Raw genomic sequence first — 23,357 nt, 5'->3', positions numbered from 1 at the left:
CGAGTTTTTGAGGTGAATAGACGAATCAGTATGCCAGATTTATGTGGATGATCTTCTAGTGTTCAGTAAGAACGAAGACGAACATGTGCAACATTTACACAACGTATTCCAGAGAATCAGGCAATATGGGCTCAAATTATCGGGGGATAAATCATCGTTGGGGCCGGAACAAATAACTTTTTTGGGTCACACAATAGAGGGAAGGAGTTAAACCCCACGCAGATAAAGTCGCAGCAATACAGAAGATGGTAGTGCCTAGGGATGTGAAGGGAGTTCGGAGGTTGCTGGGAACTTTAAATTATTATCGGAGATTTGTGCCAGAAATGGCTGAGTATCTTGTCCTACTGAACAATCTTTTGAAGAAAGGCAGAAAGGTGATCATCACTCCGATTGTGGTAGACAATATCAGGCAGTGCATGGAGAAGCTGCAGCAGGAGCGGTGCTTGCTTTCCCAGTAATATGGCATCTCAACACTCCAGGGCACCCCAAGAGTAGAGGAGGCATAGAGCGGCTTCATGGCACGTTGAGTGACATTCCATACATGCAGTTACGGCGTTTTCACCATTTGAGGTCCTCTTTGGGCTTCACGGACACCAACGGGACTATAAGGGCACGACAGCTGAGGAGGATGAAATACTGAATAATCACATTGCTCGAAGAATTTTATTACTAGGTCGAATCATAAGTTACTTCTGAGGCAGTTACTTTGAGGTTTTGAATGAAAAAACCTTCATTTCCAAAGGGAAATCAGGCAGTCTGTCGAAAACTTCTTCAAGTCCAAATCGACCACATTTTACAAGGAAGGAATTGATAATCTGTCAGGAAGATGGGGGAAGTTTGAAGTTAATAATGGTGAATACATAATAAACTAATATTATTATGCTATTTAATGAGAGCAAAATTAATGTCTGATAAAAAAACGGAAGTCACTCATGACTCAACCCTAATGTATAAATACTGTCCGTAATCATACAAATGTACACTTTACTCAAAATACTATTGAGTAACAAAATATCCTTGATCTACAAAGAGGTTCAGGAGGAGAGAAGAGATCAATAATTCTATGAGATCAATAAATATAATCCATGTATTACCATTGTGGCGATTGAAATGTTCATGTTAAGTTGTATAACTTAGTAACAAAGGAATCACTAAAAAATTATTTATCATTAAACTGTAGAGTGATAGTCCAAGGGACAGAGTAAGGTGTAGGTGGGAGGAATTTGGATTGGCTGACATTGTGGAATCAGGTTCATGAAATGGGGATTAATCAAATGAGGTACCAGCGGTGACTGCTGGTGTGGACATAAAACCATTGGGTTTGTTAAGACTGAAAGTTATTTTGTTTGGAGGTTGTGAGGTGTATTATCTTTGAACAAAAATATTTTTAATACAAATATAATATAGTACATTATAATAAATACAACAGAAATATTAGATTACATTATGTTTTGATAATATTTTCACAAATTCATTCTTCTTTTACGGTTTGTTGTTTGGAGATCTCGATTCCCATTTACATCATATTAGCTATGTACATAGTCTTGGCAATTATGTGCTTGAAGTTTTTGTATATAATTTTAAATTGAAATACAATATAATAAATAATAAATGTAGTAGAAATATTTGTTTAAAATAATGTTTTGATTATACTTTCACAAATTTAATTCATAATTATTTGGTGGTTCCTTGATTAGAGATGTTGAATTGGCAACAATATCATGTTAGCTATGCCAAAATATAGCTGTTATAAGCTCTAGACATAGCCCTGGCAATTATGTGCTTGAAATGTTTGTAAATAATTTTAAATAGAAATTTAATATAGTATAATATAATAAATATTTGATTATAATAATGTTTTAATAATATTTTCAAAAATTTAATTCATTTTTCTTTGATGGCTTGTTGTTTGGCGAGGTTGATTAGTATTTATACCATGTTAGCTATGTTGAGATCCAGCTGTTTACGGGCCTTAGACATGGGCCTGGCAATTTTATGCTTTAAATTTTTGTATGTAATTTTAAATTGAAATATAATAGAAATATTTATTTAAAAAAATATTTTAACAAATTAAATTTATGATTATTGGGGGTTCGTTGATTAGAGATGTTGATTGATATTGGCAACAATATCATGTTACCTATGCCAACATATAGCTATTTATGAGCCTTAGACATAGTTATTAATTAGTCTTGGCAATTATGTGCTAGAAATGTTTTTAAATAATTTTAAATAGAAAGTTAATATAGTGAATATAATAGAAATATCTGAATACAATAATGTTTTAATTATATTTTCATGAATTGATTTTATTTATCTTTAGTGGTTTGTTGTTTGTAAATATCAATTGGAATTTGCGATAATACCATGTTTGCAATGCCAAAATACTGCTGTTCGTGCATGAATATAGTCTTGGCAACTATGTGCTCAAATTTTTTTAAAAATTGAAATATAATATAATAAATATAATAGAAATATGTCATCACAATAGTGTTTTAATAATTTTTTCCCAAATTTAATTTATAATTCTTTGGTGTTTCGTTGATTGATGTCGATTGGAATTTGTGACAATATCATGTTGGCTATACCAACATACAACTGTTCATGTGCTTTAGACATAGACTTGGCAATTAGGGGCTTGAAATTCTTGTTCAGGAACTTGTTCATGATGCTATCTGAAAATACATTATTCATATTTACATGCGATAAAATTATAAAGCATTGATATACTTAACTATATGGTAATAAAGATAATTTAATTTTAAAAAGTAATTCTTAAAATAACTTTACCGTATGCTGCTTCTCCACTGATGAGATTTTGTAAATTCATCGTGAAGTTTTCTGGATTATCAAATACGGTCATGTTTTCAACTTGATAATAAGTCTTGCCTTCTTTTGTCATTTCCCTCAAATCAGCAGCTAATGTTACTGTCATATTTTCTATATAAAAAAAATAATTAAATAGAAAAAATAAAAATATTCGCATATCTAATAGTTTAAAGAAAATATGCAATTTTAATTTACCTATTTACTAACTAAATGCATAAAATATAATAAAAACATTTTTTTTTTCCTTCTTATACTTAACATCATATAAATTAATAAAATTATTTAATAATAAGAAATATACCATAAATGAAGGCACATGGACCGTTTGCGGTGATAGGCATTATCATCAAATTGGCATTCAAGTCATAGTTCCCTTCAATCTCAAGTCTATCTATGTAGTAAGTGATCTCCAACTTCTTCCTGTCATTTCTGCAATATTTACATTTTAAGTAGAATTAATCTTATCTAATTAAACAATAAATAAATACATCAGACTAAAGGACACAAATAAAAACATAGAGAATACATAACTATTTTTCTACTGCAGCATTTTGAATTTTATCGATATTAATGGGTGATTCTGAAACTAAAAGCAATTCTGAGAACCAAAATTTTAGAAAAAATTAACAATTTTAAATAAAAATATCAGCAAGTCCAGGTGGAGCACCTAGTCATGAAACAGTGTACGGTGAAACTTGGGCCTAATTTTCTCAATCTTAATTTTATAAATGAAATAAGAAATGCAAATGGTTATCTGTCTGTTAGATTATTTTTGGCTATTCGTCACAAGAAAACAGTTTAATTTATTTGACAAAACCTTTTTCTCCTTGTTACATATTATCCTGAGAAGGTCATGGAAAAAAGGCTCAAACAATTAAGACAAAAGTTCATATTGTTGTAATTTTGGATTGCCATACAATTTTTAGCAGCATTAAACTATTATCCACTATCATGATACAAAATTGCGGATGTAATAAAATGTATACTTTGATGTGTATTTTATTAAGTTTATAAAAAAATCAGACCAGCTAGTTTAATATAAGTCAGAGTCTTGTTAAATTTACCACCTCATTAAATTTTCCATAGCTGGTTGCTTGAAACACAAGAAAGTTACACATCAGAGAGGTTGCGGTGCCTGACAAATTCATTTAGAATTGAGCAGGCCTTAATGTTTCACAGACAAAGTATCTTTTAAATGATGATATAGAACAGTTTCCAATCCATAGAAGCCTGAGGACGACTAAGCCGGAAAATGACCATGTGAGGCCCACCTCGACTAAGGGCAACATGAGTCCCCCTTGGAAAGTGTTTGGAAATTAGGTAGCATATAAATGAATTATTTTAAATTGGACAATAATTCAATATTAATTAATTTTCTAAAGTTCATTTTACTGTTGCTTATGGCGTTATTACTATGATCTCTTTTTGAGCATGATAATGGGTGAAAATATTTCTAATCAAATATTATATTTTTAGTAGATTTTGAGTTCATATTTTGCTTGATAGTGATTTTAGCTAAATGCTATCTCAAGAACAATACAATTTTTTTCAGTTTTTAGAAATGAGATTTTGTTGAAAATTGCCTATTATTTGAAAATCACCCTTATGGCTGGGTTTTTCTTAACATAACTAATTTTCCTATAATATCTGAATTTAGGACAATTTAGGTTGATTATTTATGTATTATTGATGTAGATGGAGTTGTTTTTTGATACCACACAATGCCACCTTGGCTATCTGTTCTATGGGATACGCAATACCTTCGAATAGTCAAAAACTATGACTAGCTAAGTAGATGTTACAAGGATTATTACTTTCCTGAAGATTTCCGAGGCAAAGCTGAAGAACATCAACTAAATTTTTAATCAATGCTTTTATACATGGATTAGAAGTTGGATCTTTATTTATTATGTTTCTATAAAGCTCTGATAACAGGGTTTTGAGTAGGATGGCAGTGATTAATATAAAATGAGATAATAGATCTTTACAAACTTTTCACTACTTATGTTTTCTGTGATTCCTTTTATTGGTTGTAATACAGAGGTTATTTGAACATCAACAATCCAATACTCTGAAGATAAACGTTTTATTGAAAGGTGGTGCTGCAAATACAGTTTTTTTTTCTTTTTTCGATACTTTTAACTTAAAAATAGATATTATTTGGGCTGTATGCATACAGTTTACATAAATACTTCATACCATATTACATACTTAAAAGTAATAAAAAAAATTGTACAAAAAATAAATAATATTAGCAATGTAAAATATATAATAGAAGAGTGGGCCAGTGAGTAAGCAGCTATGATCATCAACAAATCACCTCCTTTTACAACCATTGTTAAAGAAATAGTACTTCCTTACTGAGCAAGTACTGATCCTTCATGGGTTGGAGTGGTAAAAAATATTGAAAAAGAAGAGAAAAATATAAATATCTTAGTGTATAAAAGAAGGAAAAGAAAATACCAACTAAAATGTTACTACAAAAAAATACACAACAAAAAACTACATGATATAAGTTCCAAATATACAAAGATTATAAAATAATACTATTTAAAATATAACTAACTAAAATTACAATCTATGAAATTTTTTTTAGGTTAAAATGAAGGCACATAGGATTTTAAAAAAACAAACAACTGTCTATAAATTACAGATAATCAAAATATTTTATAATTAAAAATATAACAAAACAAAAGAAATTTTCTTTATGAACCAAAATAAAATTGAAATATCTATATATAAAAATACTTTCAAATAATTACGAAAGTTCGTCAATGAGATTGTTAGGTGTACAGTTTCATTATTTTAAGGAAATTCATAAAAAATGTAAAAACATCATTCACTTTATTTTGATGGCCTGCCTCTGAATAACTGAGTATATTTATGAATTGATGTCTCATGATATCAAAGAAAATTTTTTATTATTATAGTTTTATATTATATAGTTTTATGTTATATAGTTTTACCTTAATCAAAATGTGGTTCAAAAGGTTTTAGATAAATCTTTTTGATTAAATTTCAGAAGTGCTACCACCCATGTAGGTTCAGGGCAGTACTTAGTAAGGAAGTCCTGTTACTACACCAACGGTTGTGTGGTAAGAATCACGCTCGACTGCCAGATTTTTACACAATTAAGGGTACTCACTTCATGAGGCTGGGTGGACCCTGGAGGGCTTCTGAACCCACAGGACAAAATAAATTATTGGTGAACAGAGGGAAAAAAGTCCAAATCAGAAGTAATAATCACCATTATTGTAGTTGGTTAAATGAAGTAGAGTATCAAATTAAGAAGTATTTACAACTAAAATGCATTTTTGGTATTAATTATATAATTTTAAAACCAGTTTCTAATAAGAAAAGGATGGTGTGATTGTTTTTTTTAGAAATGAGGATTAAAAGAATTGCGAATTGTACTACAATTTTAAGTTAATAATTGTTTTACAATATATTAATAATTTCCTTATTAATTTGAAACATGAATATTTGTTGTAAAGAGCATTTGTAAATCCATTCCAACATGATTTGAATTTTCAAAAATAATTTGGTGAAAAATATATTCCTAAAGGCGGTCCAGATGGTGGTGATGGTGGTAATGGTTGTATTAGCTTTCGACGTGAAAAATATATTCCTAAAGTGATTTATTGATAAAAATAATAATTTAATTTAATAATAACATCATTTCCAAAGTTTCCCATCACCAAGTTAGAAGAAATCTGTAATATATTATCATATTCAATAATATTAAATTAATAAGAATTGTTTTATTTATTAACAAAAAAAATTTTTTGTTTTAACTGTAATTATATATATATTTTTTTAAATAATGATTAATATCATAAATTCATTGCACACCTGAGTCAATTCAAGTTGAGTATTGGTTTTGAAATCTATTTGTTTTGGTAATGTAATGCTACTTGACATACTGGTTCCTTAAAAAAACAAATTCAGTTGTTCAATTTAGCTCTTGAGCACTACACATTAGTGTATAATGATAAATAGAATTTTTATTGGATTATTTTATCTCTAACTTTATTTTTAATGTTTAAATAGTTACTATATCAGCATAATGTAAATTTAAAGTTTTAGTATCACATTTGTTTAAAATTTTAAAAAATTGTTTGAAAATAAATAAAAGTGTTTAACTCAACTTGAAATGACTCAGTTGTACAAGAAAGCAATAATATGAATGATTAATTAATTAAAGGATTTGTTTTCACATTTTTAAATAAAACAGATGAAATTGTAAAAAAATAATTTAGACTAATTCTTTATAATATAGACTCATAGTTAAAACTGATTTGAAAGTAGCCAAATTGTTAGCTATCTTAGTTAATCTTTAGACCATTCTTGTATATTAATTTTTAATTTTTTATGATTGAAGTTTTATTGAATTCTTGTAACCTGGTGATGGGTCATAAGAGGTTGTTATTGTTAAATTAAATTGTGATTTTTATCAATGAATCAATTTAGGAAAACATCTTTCACCAAAATATTATGATATAACTTGGTTTCACCTTAGTTTCTCCAACAAATTAAATTGTTATAAGTATATATTGGTATAATATATATTGGCTGAAGAATCCTTATGATTTTTTTTTCCATAAGAAGCACTCTACCATTCCAATTTTCTAAAAATTAAATAATTTTTCTAATATCTTTTTATGATTTCGGTATTACGAATTTTATTGCAAAAATACAATTTGTGTGCAATGGCCCTAATAAGTTTCACGTTGTTTAAGACACTTTCATCAATGGAGTAGGCCTTGAGATTTTCAGGGCTTGTTTTGAACTGACTAATATTTTCAGTTTCCAACACAATGCTACACATACTGTGATGCATACATTGAAAAAGTAGCAGGAGATTGGTTGATGTTGATAATGGAAAGTTATAAAATCATGACTTAATACCTGTTTTTAAAAGAAAACCACATAGAACAGGAAAAATAAAATTAAAAAAAGTTATAACAGTGGACTTCTAAATCTGATCATGTTCCCCATAATATTGAAATATTTTATCTCAGTATGAAAAAAAATTTTAAACAAAATGTATAAACAATAAATGATATTTTCAAAAGTTTATTTCAATTTTATATTAAACTAGAACCAAAAGTTTAATATACATTTATTTATATTTTTTATACATTTATACATTACTTATATATATTTATATTTAACAAAACAATAAATATCTGTAAGAACACATATATATGTATATATGAAAGTTTAATATACATTTATATGTGTTCTTACAGATATTTATTGTTTTTTTTACCCCTAAGAATTAACAATGCTATAATTTTAATATATAGAAATTGAATCAATTTAATCATAATTGAATCTAATATTTCAAATTAAAATTATATTCGTTTAGTTAAAATTAAAATTTAAATAAAATTGAATAATTTTAGTAAATATAAATATATTATTAAACAAAATATATATATCTAATAAATACTAATAATTAACTCTAACTGTTGGTAACTGAGATAAGAATTTGGTAAAACATTTATTGATTCAAATTGGCTATTTCTTAGAAACCAAGAGGCATCTATTGCGATTCTTAGGACTTTGTTTTGAAATTAATGTATTTTTTTTTCATTTCACACAGGATTCTGTCCCCCACACTTCACAACCTTATTCAGCAATTACCAACCTAAGATAGGTTTGGGCTAGTTTAATCTTTATATGGTGTTTCCAGGTAAGGCAACAATCCAGATAGACACCAAGATATCATAGTGCATCACTGCTGGGATTTCATTACAATTTTTTACTGTTGAGAATCATTTCAGGTTGGCTGGATGGGTATTAGTAAACATTTTTAAGTATTTTTTCAATGCTAAGACTGATCATTCATTAAGTAAAGTATTATTACAGATTATTAAGTCTGTAATGAAATTATGGCTATTATTATGTCATTGTGTCAAAAAACTGCAGTATCATATGCACATTTGCACGTGTATATCGTATGTCTCAGGTATGCTCATTTGTTGTTTAAGGGAGTACAGAGAGTATTGAAGAAATCTACACACTATGTACACATCCTGGTATGCTGGTAAAGCAGGACTTCATGAGATCCTAGAACCCGTTTCCATTCCAATAGCTGGTATTGAAAGCCACTGGAGGCTGTGTAGGGATATATCAAATTGAATGTTTTATTTATGTCAAACCTCATGTTGCAATGAAAACTACAGTGGACTTACTAAAGCTCTATAACCCAGCCCCTAACTTAGAAGGACTGTGGCCAATCAGTCTAGATCCATGAATTATAGCTATCAGGGAGCAGCATGTATGCTCCGGATGTTTTTCATTCCAGTTTTGTCAGATATGGCCATAACTCATACGTTCAACTGGTTTCATGGGCTTTACAAAACTTTGGAGAGTGGGAGAGAGAAGATATGGAAAACTTATTGCAGGCAGTTGCCCATCCAATTAGTTAACATGCTCAATGTTGCTTAACTTTGATATATGTTTCCTCAGCTCACTTGGAATTCCTGGTCCCCAAGGTATATGTAATATACGGATGTAAATATATTTATAATATCAGATTAATAGGCTAAATCCAACTTACTTAGCTTCTGTGACGCGGAGCTTGGAGAGCCCTCTTATGGTGACGTTACTTAGCCTCAGGTTGACAGGTAACATATTAGGGCCTTCTTCAATGATCATTGACTCAAGAGTTAGTGGGTCAAAAGGTGGAAGTACCAGTTCAGTTTTTTGTCCTGTGCCAATATCAAATAAGCAAAAATGAAGAAAAGAATAGAAAAAAAAATCTTATCCAAGCTTATTATTGTAGCATGGAAGGAAATTTATGTTTGGTAAAAAAAAATTAAATAAATGAAAATAAAAAAGTATTAAGGACGAATAACATAGTATGAGAAGTGATGAGATAATCAAATTGTTTTACTTTAGTTAACAGTATTTGTTTAGCTCGATTAATAATCTCTTGGACATAAATAACTTTAATTTAAGTATATTGTACAAATTTCCTTGTTAGGAACGGGTATTATTACAGTTCAGACCACATCAACACAGTCAAGTTATAAAACATGATGTACCGCATATGGGCCCCTTTTGTACTAACATGCTGTTGAATTTGAATTGCAGGGTAGTATGACATTTTTCTAAGGAATACAGTCAAATGAAAAGTTTTAACTTTTTGAACTCACATTGTCCAAATTTTTATCATTTATTCCTAAAACAACTAAGGAAATACAAGTCATAGAAAAAAATTGATCCTGAGTATTAATATAAAGAAAAAAATAACTACAAGTTTAATAACATTTTGTCCTACCTTAATTTACTTACCTTCATTGAGAGACTGTAGGACATTATTAATCTGTTCCTTGAGATATTGGTTGTGAACAGGAGCAGTGGTGTCAGCTGAAACTAAAAAAAAAAAATTAATAGAAATATTATAAAATGTAGAAACAATTGGTGATACAAGCACAGGAACCCAACATAACTATAAAAGAATAAAATATTTAACATAAACTTAAATTTTTATATTCATCTTGATGATTGAAAAAATGAAGATTAATGTACTTTAATTTTGTATAAAACTTATTTAACCAAATCTTACAATTTCTGAAATCAAAAAAAAAATTGATAAATCACACGATCTTTACCATATTCACCCTTCCTCTAAAATCCAATATGCAAAGCTCTGAACTTTTACACATGTAATGTACTACACATGTAGAATTGCCAACAAATGGAAAAAAATAGGTAATTGTTTTTAAATAAGGAATCTAATTTGACTGAACTATATTCAGTGTTAATTTTTCATTATTATAATGTTATAATTATCATTATGTTTCTTTAAAAAATTGCATTCCACACTGCATTTAATACTACAAAGACACAGATAAAAGTGAAACTGAAGAAGCAAAAAATCTCTCAAAAACTTTTTACAAGAATATTGAGAACGATTACTCACCAGAATTTATCGTTCTTACTAGTACTTATCATCGCAGGTGTATGTGTGTTTTTAGTGATTACAGGTACAATTTAGTGAGTGAAATTCTAATAAAAGAATAATAGAAAACTATTAATGAAATGAAAATGGTTGTAAAAAAATAAATAACTTTTATAATAAAAGTTTTTGACTCAATCACTGTAATAAAGCTTTTTGGAAATCTATAAACAGTTTCTCTTATAAATACTCTTTATTAATCTCTCATATTTTTATTCAATATCGTTATTTCCGGATATTTTATATTTTCTTGATATTTAAAAATAAAATTCATGTGTTTTTTCTCCAATGAACATTATCTTATGATGGCTACAGAAATACAGTGTCAAACAAAACACAATTCTAAGGAAACTCTAGAAACATCTTATTTCAATATAAAATAAATCATAAGTAGTATTAACCAATATTGTTTTTGACTTGTGCTCCTATGACTCATTAATTACAGTAATTTGAAGATGAATCAGAGAAACACCTGGACCTTTTTCAAGGCTACGCGATAAAAATGTTAAGTGCCAGTTATCTAACACAAAGTTTATTGTTACAATTTGTCTAAAATTCAACAACGCTACTAGCTTCTCTTTTTTTTTTTTTTAATTTAGGAATTGGTCGTCATTTTACTATGTTGCTGAACTGAACGACATTAACGACGGATTAAATTGTACATCGTTAAATCATGTGTAACATATATTTTATTTGAATCTAGAAAGGTAAACCTGGTAACAAAAGATTCCAGCACGAATTACAATGGTATTATATGGAACTAATAGAAAGAATGACCATTACTTTTATGTTTGAGAAGAGAAGATGTAGATTGAAAAGAACTGATAAGTAGGGATGAGATTTTTATGTTTTAAAATATTTTTTTATAACTTATATTGTAATATCCTCTTTTTTTTATTTTTATAAATAGTTGTTTTTTACGTATGGTTTTAGTTATATTTTTATTTTATCTATCAACATTCAATATTGTTCATTTGTTTTTTTGCACCAAAAAGCAACCTAACCAATTTTCATCAGTTAAATATGGGGTAAAAATACGTGGTTTAAAATATTGAAGACGGCGGTGCGCGTCCTTCCGAAGTCTGTTGAATTGCTGTTTTGTTGAGAAGATGGATTAAAATTTTTTCAACTTTTGTTTAAATTTAAGAAAAAATAGAAGTCTATAATAAGCATTAAGGAAAAATATACATAAAGAAAATCATAAGCAAAAATTCAAAACCATTGTGCTACAATCGATGTTTACATCGAACATCAATGCATGTGAATGAACAAAGGAAATGTAGACTCTTGTTGTTTAGGTGTGGGAGAGATGACTTCTCCTGGAAGCAGCCTTTGTCTACTGTCAGTGGTAGATAAATTGGAAAAATACATCAATCAAGAGTCAGGAATCATCCAAGAAGAGTATATCATTTAAGGAAGAAAGACATATTTGTTTGGATCAATGGTGAATTGTAGGTGTCCTGGAAGCTAGAAGATGGCAAATCCTTTGTTTACTGTCAGAGATAAATTTTGAGAAAGAAAACATCAAGAACCATCGTTCATCAAAGAATAATATAATAATAATAATAATCTTATTTATTCTGGAATTGATCCCTTTAGAATAATGTACAGGCGTCAAAGTTAGGCTTTAGAGCATTAGAGTGAAGTACAAAATAAAAATGAAATTATAAAACGTCATAAAATATAATAAAATAATGAATTTAAAAAGATAAAAATGAACAACAATAATTAATAGATTATATAAAATAAGAATTGAATAAATAAAGTAAAATCATATGTCATATAATAAAACATAAGATGGCAAACACTTCTGATAATAAGTAATAGAAAAAAAAATCAAATATAATTAAACTAAAACTAATAAATGGAAAGATACAATTTCCGCTAATGTACATACTTACAAGAATAAACAAAAATCTGAGACAATAAGTACAGAGATATATAAACTATGTTTGAAAGTTTCAATTCTTATTCTTCCGGAATTGGGTGGACAGAAGGTGGTAGAAGATATGGGATTTGAAGGTTGGAAGGGTATTAGAACTACGAATGAAAGAGGGATTAGAATTCCATAGGGTGAGGAACGAATGAGGAAAGATCTACCAAAGGCTGTGGTTCGATGGGCACTTACATATAAGTCTGAAGGCCGTGAGCGGATATTGAGGGAATGCACTGAGGATTTAAATTGAAGGATATCTGAGATGTATGATGGACGAGGGATTGGATAATTTGGTAGAGGAAGGAAGGAAGAAAATATTTACTACGGAAGGAGTGATAAAGCCACTTCAATTCTTCATAAAATCGGGTGACAGGCGTCCCTGGGAACCCCAAAGATGAATCTTACAAAGCAATTAATTAACTTTAATTTTGTTTCAAGATCCCCAGAGACACCCCCGTAAACCACACAGCAATAATCAAAGTGGTGGAATATTAAGGAAGTAACCAGGAGCCTACGGGTTTCAAAAGGAAGTAGGTGGTGATGATAATTTAAACGTTTTAGGGTGGAGAAGGTACGACCGGAAATATCGGAGACATTGTTTTTGCAGGAGATAGTTTGGTCTATAGTGACACCAAGGTTTTTAACATATGGATGGAATTGTATTGGATTGTTGTTTAGGAATAAGGTTGGAATATGAGGAATAGTTTTCAGGAGGTGATTGGATCCTATTACGATTGCCTTAGTCTTCTCTGGATTCAACTTAAGCTTGTTTTCTTGTGCCCAGTGACTAGTGTGATTTAAATCTTCTTGAAGCATCTCTGTGGCAGCCAGTAGGTCAGAAGGTGGGAAGGAAAGATAAATTTGGAAATCATCTGCATACAGATGGTAGTGAGAATGTCGGATAAGGAGGGGAAGGTCATTGATGTAGATGGCAAAAAGGGTGGGGGACACCACATATTATATAATTGTTTATTTTGTTCTACCTAGGATTTACTTATATTTGTAAAAGTAGCTATTAATTTAGCTAAGTGTCTTTGTGTTCGGATTGTCTGGAAAACCCGTCCGGAGATGAGTGTCAATTATGTTATATAATTTAAAATAAAATTCTCATATCTATTTAATATTTAATTTATTCATTTTAACCTTGTAATCATCATAGCTATATTTTAGATCAGAGAATGATAAAAAGGTAGTAAAATTCCTTACATTTATTTAAATAAATCTGGAATATTACACTACATACATTTTCATAATTAATAGCAACATTTTGTGATGTTTTGTACCAAGTTTATTTTACATATTTCACTACTTTTAAATTTAATAATCCTTTCAGAAAGGTAATTGTTCTCCTGCAATGTAGGACTATTGGAAAGTTTTTTACTCATTAATGACAATAATATTATAAGATATTAGCAAATAAGACTAATAGGAGAAAATTATATGTTAAATATAAGTTTTTTGTTATCAGCAGCCTGAAGATGGGGGAAATCTCCCGAAACCTTGCTGTGTAATATGAAATAAATTATTATATTGTAATAAGGAAGAAATTGTTGTCATTCACTAAATCCAGTTAATTCACTACTTTTATATTTTAGATACCCATTTTTCTTATAAGTACATATTCTGGTCCATGTTTCCCATTTGATTTTTACATATTATTAAATATTTTACTGGTTTATATATTTTTATTGAAAGTATATATTTTATTTCGTAATTCCCTGTTCAAATGTGTCATATTTTTTTTTCAAACAATACTTTTTTTTATATAATTAGAAAAACAAAATTATAAAGATTACAATTTTACAAAATTATTAATAAAAATTATAACACAGTTAGTTCTTAATTATTTTTCGAGAAACCTAAAATAAACATGCACTGTTGTGAAAATTTATGAGCTTAGTTCTAGGGATTTTACTGATATCGTATACAATAAGCAATTATTACATTACTGAATATGAAATGATCTCTCGATCGATATTACTATCAATACTAAATCGTGTACGATTAATTTGTTAAAACTTAATGATGAATCTCACATGCAATTTCATTGATGAGAAAACTAAAAAATACTTATGTGTGAATTAAAATAACAATTAAACTTTCTATTAAAAAAGCAAAACAAAAAACACTTTTTTTAACAAATTCAAAATTTGCATACAGTCTTTGGTCTACTTTCAGTCTTTTTTTTGGTAATTTATCTATTTTTTAATATTAAATGTTTCGCTGTTTTTATTACATATTTATGTTAAAATAAAAATATGTATTTATTAAATGTATTGTACATATTTTGGTGTTTTAATCACATAAAAGTACCATTATAATTAATAAGGGATTTGTTTTTGCAACTTAAAAATTTCAAATGATGTTTTCTCGAAAAACTTTTCAACAGATCGAAAAATTATATTGTAGTTTTGAACTATCAATAAAAAGAACTGAATAATAAATAATGCACCAATTTTATGTTCCCTCCCCACTATGGCATCCCCCAAGGGATATTATTAGGACCAATACAATTTTTATATATATCAACGAAATTCAAACAGTTGTCTATATTGGAAAAAATAGTTGTTTCCCTGACAATACTGAATTCATTTTTAATGGCAAAATAGCTGGAGGAATATTCATGACAAAACAAAAGCTAGCTTAAAAACATTATGAAATGGCTAAATCAGCTTAAATTAACATTAGACACTAATAAAACTAAATTCATCCCGTACTCAATAACAAGTGGCCAACCAATTGAAATAAAATTAAAAATTTATACAGATGCAAATACTAATATATACTTAGAAACAATACAGAATACTACAGGAAAGTTTATATCCATAATCTAGCTATTAAACAAACATAATGTATCAAATTTTAAATGTATAATCAAAACGAACTTATAGTGTCCAACAAATTACAGAATAAGCAACCAGAGTTCAACCTACCCCCTTGCTCTAGTTTTACCCTATAGAGGTGTAATAGTTTCCTGTAAAAACAGCACCGAATTTAATTGGGAAACTAAGGCTTATCATATAATATTGTAATAAATTTATGAAGTTTCAAAGGAAATATAGGGGAAATAATAGATTTATCTTGCTAGCAGTGCCTCAAATTATAATAACTCACAATCCAGCCACAGATCTTTAATATTCACATATTTATAAATTTTTAATAATTTATAATATATTAATTATGCATATTAAATATAATTTAATATTTTGCTGCCCCAGGTCAACAGTGTAACACCCCCAAAAATGATTATTTTGAGATATGCATATAATCATAGCAATTTAGAGTAAGAACTATATAGTTCAAACTGTAATATCTTGAAATATTTTTTTACTAATATTTTTCGATGTATTTGACTATAATTCTGTGTTTTACAGTATAGATCTTACCCTTATTGCTAAGATTACATGCATATCTCAAAATAAACATTTTTTGAGAAGTTACATGTTGCTACTTTAAACTTATTTGTAATATTAATTAAAACAATTTTTAACATACCAGCATCAGGAACATCATGGCTATAAAAAGGACACTTGCTAGAGCCCCAGTCAACTGTTTTGTGTACTGTAAAAATTAAATTGTTTTCTTATTGAAAATGCATGTTTTTACTTTTATAAAATTACAATTATATTAAACAAATATATTAGTACAAGATGGGTTTCAAAATAATGACATTTGTAATAACACACATAGATGATGGAATTTGGGATATACTACTAATCAATAAGTATTGAGCATGATTATATTACATCAACATATGGCAGTCAATTGACCAAAAAAAGTTTTATTGAGATACAATCAGAACCCATTAATCTGAAATAAAAATATTTTAAACTAAAATTTAAGGCTGTTATTTTAATATAGTATTAATTTACTATTTTTTGTTTCTCTAGGTATTACTATGATTTTATTTTTTTCAGGGTACCTCAAAATTTTTGTTCTCATTTATTGTATTGTTTTGAATGAATATATTTTACAATTTTTCCAAAGTTACAATTTTTTCTTTTAAATATAAACTATTCTTATCTTTGCTGCACAAACCAATAATTTTTATATCTGTACTCATTGAACTGCCTTCTTTGAAAAATCCTTCACTGTTTGAGCTATCTTATTTTGGAACTCCTTACGCATATCCATTCGTAAAGCTTCCTCCTTAATATCATTTATGTGAACTTGTAAATAATAGGAAACAATATAAGCATGGATAAATAAATATTTTTGTTCATATTTTATTTTATATAAGTATTGTTACAGATTTGTTTAATTATGTTCAAAATAAAGTAATGTGTAACAAAAGCTGCTAAATCTGTTCCAAATTGTTATTCTTAGGAAACCAAGTGTCCCAGTATAAAGATTGAATTTAATTCATTCATTTAAAAGGTATGCATTTGTTTTGCATGATCTTTTGGAAAGAATAACTCAAATCAGTCTTCGCAAATGTGTGGAAATTTCACTGAGTGCACGAGAAATATGCAATAATTTCATTTTAAAATTAACTTTAATAGTATTTTAAAAAAAAAAAAATAATAAATAAATTAATTAATAAATAAATTTAAATGGATTCATTAAAGAGGTAGTAACTTGTTGAATAAGATCTTATATATCAGATACAAATTGTATGTTTTCCTACAATGTAAAGGTACACCACATTTAATTGTTATGCAATCATGACTGTAAAGAACCGCTTATTCATAAAATCAAACATTTTATCTAAAAAATATGTCCTTGTATTTTACTATCTGTTATCTTTATTTTTGAATCATTTCAAACAGATTTTGAGAATGTACTTTATATTTTGAAAGTGTTTTCAATTTTTCAATAATATTAATTAAAAATAAAAAAAGATCAACATAATAAGATTTTCATTATCTAATTTTACTACCATTGGTCATTTAATTTTCTTGGCTTTAAATGTATTACAGTATTTTAGATTAATATAAAGCAAAAAAAACTTGTATTTTATGGTGATTTTCAAGGTTAATAAATAAATAAATTAAAAAAAGTAAAACAAGATATGCAACTTTTTTCTGTTAATGTGTTCTTTATAAATATTGCTTCTTAGTAATTCAAATTTGTAGTTTCTGTTGAATATTAATGTAAATTTTTCGGAATATATTAGGAAGAAAATAGAATTGATGCAATCTAATTTTATTATTTAATTGGTCAATGTATCCTTACATTAGTAAAATTATTATTATTTAAGTTTTGTCATTCCCAGTGTAAGCTTAAAGTCTAAAAGGGGATAACTAATTAGAAAAAGTTTAATATTCCTGTACAATTTTAAATTCAGTACACTGTTTAATATTAAAGTATGTATAATGGGTGAGCTTTAGGAAATGCTGAACTCATTTTTTTATGGGAAAATTAATTCTGTAAAGAGTATTCTATGACTTGTGGTGTTTTACAGGGGATGAAAAAGCTTTACTCTAAGCAGTAAATTTCGTTCCTAAACCCAGCTCTGGAGGAAAATGAGGAAGGGTTGTTTCTCAAATGACTAGATTGGATTATAAAAAGTTTGAAAAAACATAAAATAAACGATGATGAAATTTTTTTAGTAAAACCTTAGGGATGATTTATTTAATTATTTTATTAAACATTAATTTCTAGATAATGTTTTGTACATTTTTAAAAAATAGATTAACTAGAATCATCATTAAAGTTGATAGGCAATGCTAAAAATAAAATTATCAATTAAAAAATTGAACCATCATACACTAATTTAACCTCTGTTTCTTTATTTGTTCTTTTACTTACATAGCTTCTCACAACGTTTTAGAGTATTCTCCCATCTTCAAGATATTCTATAAAAATCTAACCAATAACCATTACAAATTCTCATTATCTAATATCTATAAAATCCATAATTTAACAATAATAATACCTTTTTTTCAAAATAAATGTTAACATTTTTATATAAACTCCTATTGTCCAAAATATATTACAAGCAAAAATTTCAATTTTATTGTCTTCATAGATTAAAATTTTCCTTAAGGATTGTTTTTTTTTTTTTTTTTTTTTTTTTTTTTTTTTAATTTTAGACTTATCACTGTCACAAGTCCAGAAACATTGGCAGAAACTGTGTATGTAAAATAATAGAATAAAAGAAAGTTCATTAATCGGGCTTTTTTCATTTTATAAGAAATTGAACCTTTAGTATGCTAAATATCAATATGAATCATATGTTTCTTTTTAAATAGTAAATAAATATTAAATCATTATTTTAAATTTTTTAAATTATAAAAGTTTGGACAGTAAATTGGAACGATTGACAATAAAATAATACATTACCAATATATAAAGGTATAAAAAATAATTATCTACCTTAATTGTATTAGTTTTTTAAGAAAACTTAAGAAAATAGATGGCAGGAAAATCAATTCAGACAAAAATTGCAAAAATAGGTTGAGTATTTTACAAGGTGTAGAAGAACTGAAAGGAACTTGGTTTATCTACTGAACAATTCTACAGTGCGGAAAAGGAACTATAATAGTTTAAGTAAAATCAATTGTTTCCAAATTAAAGTCTCAAAATATTCTTTATTTTCTTAAAAGTCCAATGTTTCGGCCAATTCGGTCATTCTCAAGGAGAATCTTAAAAACCAATTTACACTCACATAAAATATTTAAAAAAACTTTATGCAGGCTATTCTGCCCTGGTCACTAGTTTCAGCCAAAATTACCCTATTTGACACTATTTCACTAATATTAAAATTTTGAATTATAATTAATTTAACTCTATTACTCCTTGCTATCCTAACAATATTTGTAAGGTAAATATCTATGTAAGTATATTAGTTTATAAAAAAAAAAAATGTGTACCACTACAACCCATGGAGGGTTAAAGGTGAAGTACATTGTAAGGAAGTACTGTTACTAGACCAACAGTTGTGCAAGGAGGTGATTTGGTCAGAATCATGCTTGACCGCCAGATTTTTACACAATTAAGGGAATCCAATTTATAAGGCTGAGTTGACCCCAGAAGATCTCCAGAATCCACAGGGTTGACTCACGGCTACAGTGTAACAGAAAACAATTTTCTGCCCAGCCGGATTCGATTATTTCTGCCCAGTTCCTTGGAGTAGGTAGCATTGTACCTTACCACAGTGCCACTGATCTCCTATATTAGTTTATAAGAAACAAAAAATCAAAAAAGGGCAGAAAAATCAGTTTAGACAGAAAATTGCCAAAATATTTTTTTTTTTTTTCATTTCATAAGAAATCGAACCTTTAGTATGCTAAATATCAATATGAATCATATGTATTTTTAAAATAGTAAATAAATAGTTTGAAAAGTCATTGAACTGTAAATTGGAACAATTGACAATAAAAGAATACGTAGTCATTGTATAAAGGTATTAAAAATAAATATGTACCTAAATTGTATTAGTTTATAAGAAAAAATCTATTGAGGGCAGGAAAATGAGTTTATACAGAAAATTTCCAAAATAGATTGAGTGTTGTATAAGGTGAAGAACACTTGGAAAGGGGCTTCGTTTATCTACCGAACCATTCTTGGTGCAGAGAAGGAACTATAATTGTTTAAATAAAATCAATTTTATCCAAATTAAAGTCTCAAAATATTCTTTATTTACTTAAAAGTAAAAGGCCAATTCGGTCATCCTCAAGGACAATCTTAAAACCAATTTACATTCACATAAAATTTTTAAAAATCTTTATGCAGGCTATTCTGGGCAGGTCACTAGTTTCAGTCAAAATTACCCTATTTACTATTTTATTAATATTAAACCTTTTATGAATGGAATATGGTCCGGGTGCGGTAAAAAAAAACTCAAATAGTAGATAATTATACTATTTTATTGAGCCAACGTTTCGCCCCACATTGCAAGGCTTCGCCAGAGCTCTTTTGATGGCAGTCAAAAACAAAGGAACTATAGCTGTTTTGACTGCCGTCACGAAGCCCTGCAACGTAGGGCGAAACGTTGGCTCAACAAAATAGTATAATTATCTACTATTTGAGTTTTTTTTTTACCGCACCCGGACCATATTCCATTCATCTATACACACGGTCAATCAATAATCTTCCAGTATTAAAACTTTTAATTATAATTAACTTAACTCTATTAAATCTTGCTATTATTTGTAAGGTAAATATCTATGTAAAGTATATTAGTTTATAAGAAACAAACAAATCTACAGAGGGTAGGAAAATCAGTTCAGAAAGTTAAAGTTAAGGTATAGAACACATTGAAAGGGACCTGATTCATCTACCAAACCTTTAAAAAGTAACTATAATGTTTTTATGTTCAAATGCCTAAAAAACATTCATCCACTAAATAGTTTTAGTTATTTCAACCCAATTTTTTATTTCTTTAATAAAACTACATATAGTTACTAGTCAAAATTAACAACTATGCCAACTGTAGTTGGAGGGAATAAAAATTTTAAGACAGTTTCTAGTCGTTACAAAAAATTAACTCTACATTTGGAGCTCTGTATGTTTAAATCTACTTATAATACTAAAAAACACGTAATATTACATAATTTAAAGTATAGCTAATTGGATTAAATATCATCCCCGGTAAGAGCTATACGTTCAATAGTTCCAAAGTTTTTTTTTTCAAAAATTACCATTTCTTTTTCAATAACGAAAATCAATGTTTGTGAATTTATTTTTGAAAATTTCATGGAAACGACTACTCCTACGAACGACTAGCTCTCGATCGAGGAGTAGTAGCAATTTCCATGAGATTCGCCAAAATAAATTCACAAAATGTGTTAGGTGAGGGGTCCAATTTTTTTTTCTCAAATTAAAGTTAGTTGATTCTACTATAAAGTAGTTGATAATGTCTATCTTCGTGGGAGCAGCAGTTTTCGTGATATTCGCCAAATTCAATTTACAAAAAATTGATTTTTCGTAATTTGGATAATAATATTGCTTTTTGTAAACTGTCACTCGAGAACTATTGAACGTGAAGAACTCAAATTTCAGAAAATTTACTTTACTTACTATGTTCTGCTCCGAGGTTTTTAGTATTGTAGGTGGGCGTAAGGATATAGAACTCCAAATGAAACTTTACGTTTTAAATTTAGAATTAATTAAATTTTCAACATTTACTGTTTAGTGACATTTACTGTATCTCTTGATAGTTTAGATAAAAATTGGACCCTATTTTAACAGAAAATAACCAGTAATTTTTCTTTAGTTGAAAGAAGTATAAAATTATTAAACTAAGAAATTATTATAAAATTAAGAAACAGTAGTAATTTTTTATTTCCCTCAACTATAGTTGCCAGAATCATCAATTTTAACTAATTACTACGTATTGTTTTCATTAAAGTAATAAAGAATTAGGGTGAATTAATTAATTAATTAACTTTTTTTTTTCTCTTGTAACTAAAATTCTGATTTAAGCAACTTCATATCCCTCCCATACTTAAGGGCTTTCTTATTTTTAGAAGATCCGAATAAAAATTTTAGATAATAAATCTCAGCGACTCTTATTGAATAAATAACACCCTTTAGCAAAAAATAAATATTTAAAACTTAGATTAGTTATATTTATTAGCTTAAATATATAAAATAGCCATGGAGCCATGGAATTTGGTGTTCGCAGAAATTATTAATAATAAAACAATCCATGTACATATTATTTGTAAATAGCTCCATAGGTATTATTGCTAATTCCAATGTGAACTTTGACTAAATCCTCCGACAAAAGAGTAAATATACGCTCATCCTCATAGAAAATTTCTAAGACAATATACAAAAAAATACGTATGCTATAAAATTGTACATTACACTTTCGAACGAAACGACAATTTGTATTTATTTTTGTAAATAATTTATTATTTAAATGATTACAAAAGAAGGTTAATGCCATATAATCAATGAATCTAAGAACTCTGATCCTAAAAACTAATAAAAAAACTTGTAATCTAATAAAAATAACAAGAATATCACAATACTGTTTTTCCTTTATTCAAGATTCAATGTATCATTGTGCTAATAAATTTCTGGGAAAATAACACGAAGGGTTAAGGATAATTGGTATCTATTATTTGTACTTCGTGTATTAAAATATGTATAAAAGAAATGTGCGTATTTTTTAATTTATATTTATAACGTTGAATTCTACAATAGAACTTCACAGACGTTAGGATTGAAATAGATTACTTATTAATCGTGTATAAGTAAAGAAGAAAAGTTTTTAGATTATTTTTATTAGATTAGACTATTATTTTTATTTTTAACTTTTTTATCCACTGCCATACTTCCACAATGACACCAAAGATGTATCAGGGAGTATCTGCAGAAACAACAAGTTAGAATTAATAACTTAATAAAATCCTTAAAGACATTTAGTATAGTAAACAATTATTTAAAATTTAATTTATCACCGCGAACAGAGTATACATTTAATGGCTTCGATGGGCCCTTTCGAAGTACTTTTCCGAGTAATAATTTTTATAATATTGCCATAGAAATGTAAAATATTATTTAAACTTACGTAAGACAGCTAGGATGGTGCCTGTCACTAAAAAGGCGACAGCTAAGCGTGAAGATAATTGCATCTTGTGAGGGAGGATAATATAACTTGAGTTCCTCCAAAGACAAAATGTCATCTAAGAATCGGCAACATCGCGACTGTGGCGCTTGATGGAA

At 28.0% G+C, this 23,357-nt stretch overlaps 1 protein-coding gene across 3 annotated transcripts; it reads right to left on the bottom strand.

Annotated features, from left to right (window-relative positions):
* Positions 1–1,143: 1,143 nt before the first annotated feature.
* On the bottom strand, positions 1,144–23,357 carry LOC106690403 (protein takeout). 3 transcript variants are annotated; one of them, XM_014435840.2, is made up of 7 exons: positions 23,203–23,357; positions 16,233–16,298; positions 10,135–10,215; positions 9,398–9,548; positions 3,131–3,258; positions 2,791–2,940; positions 1,147–2,675 (listed from the first exon to the last, which is right to left on the bottom strand). In XM_014435840.2, exons 1-7 carry the CDS (start codon positions 23,315–23,317, stop codon positions 2,521–2,523), a joined length of 846 nt encoding a protein of 281 aa, XP_014291326.1. In that variant the 5' UTR covers positions 23,318–23,357; the 3' UTR covers positions 1,147–2,520. The 3 variants fall into 3 exon arrangements, with proteins under 3 accessions (XP_014291327.1, XP_014291326.1, XP_014291328.1); XM_014435842.2 differs by having other exon boundaries at positions 2,532–2,671; XM_014435841.2 differs by lacking the exon at positions 16,233–16,298 and having other exon boundaries at positions 1,144–2,675; positions 23,203–23,347.

The sequence above is a fragment of the Halyomorpha halys genome, unplaced genomic scaffold (genome assembly GCF_000696795.3).
Source record: "Halyomorpha halys isolate HHAL.00 unplaced genomic scaffold, Hhal_1.1 Scaffold1704.1, whole genome shotgun sequence".
Classification (NCBI taxonomy): domain Eukaryota; kingdom Metazoa; phylum Arthropoda; class Insecta; order Hemiptera; family Pentatomidae; genus Halyomorpha; species Halyomorpha halys.
The sequence above is the reverse complement of the archived record's forward strand: the minus strand, read 5'-3'. Positions and strand labels throughout refer to the sequence as shown.

Coding starts and splice junctions, on each gene's coding strand:
- LOC106690403 (XM_014435840.2), bottom strand. CDS start 23,317: ATGACATTTTGTCTTTGGAGGAACTCAAGTTATATTATCCTCCCTCAC. Junction 16,299..23,202: donor CACCATCCTAGCTGTCTTAC/GTAAGTTTAAAT, acceptor TAATTTTTACAG/TACACAAAACAGTTGACTGG. Junction 2,676..2,790: donor CAGTGGAGAAGCAGCATACG/GTAAAGTTATTT, acceptor ATGTATTTTCAG/ATAGCATCATGAACAAGTTC.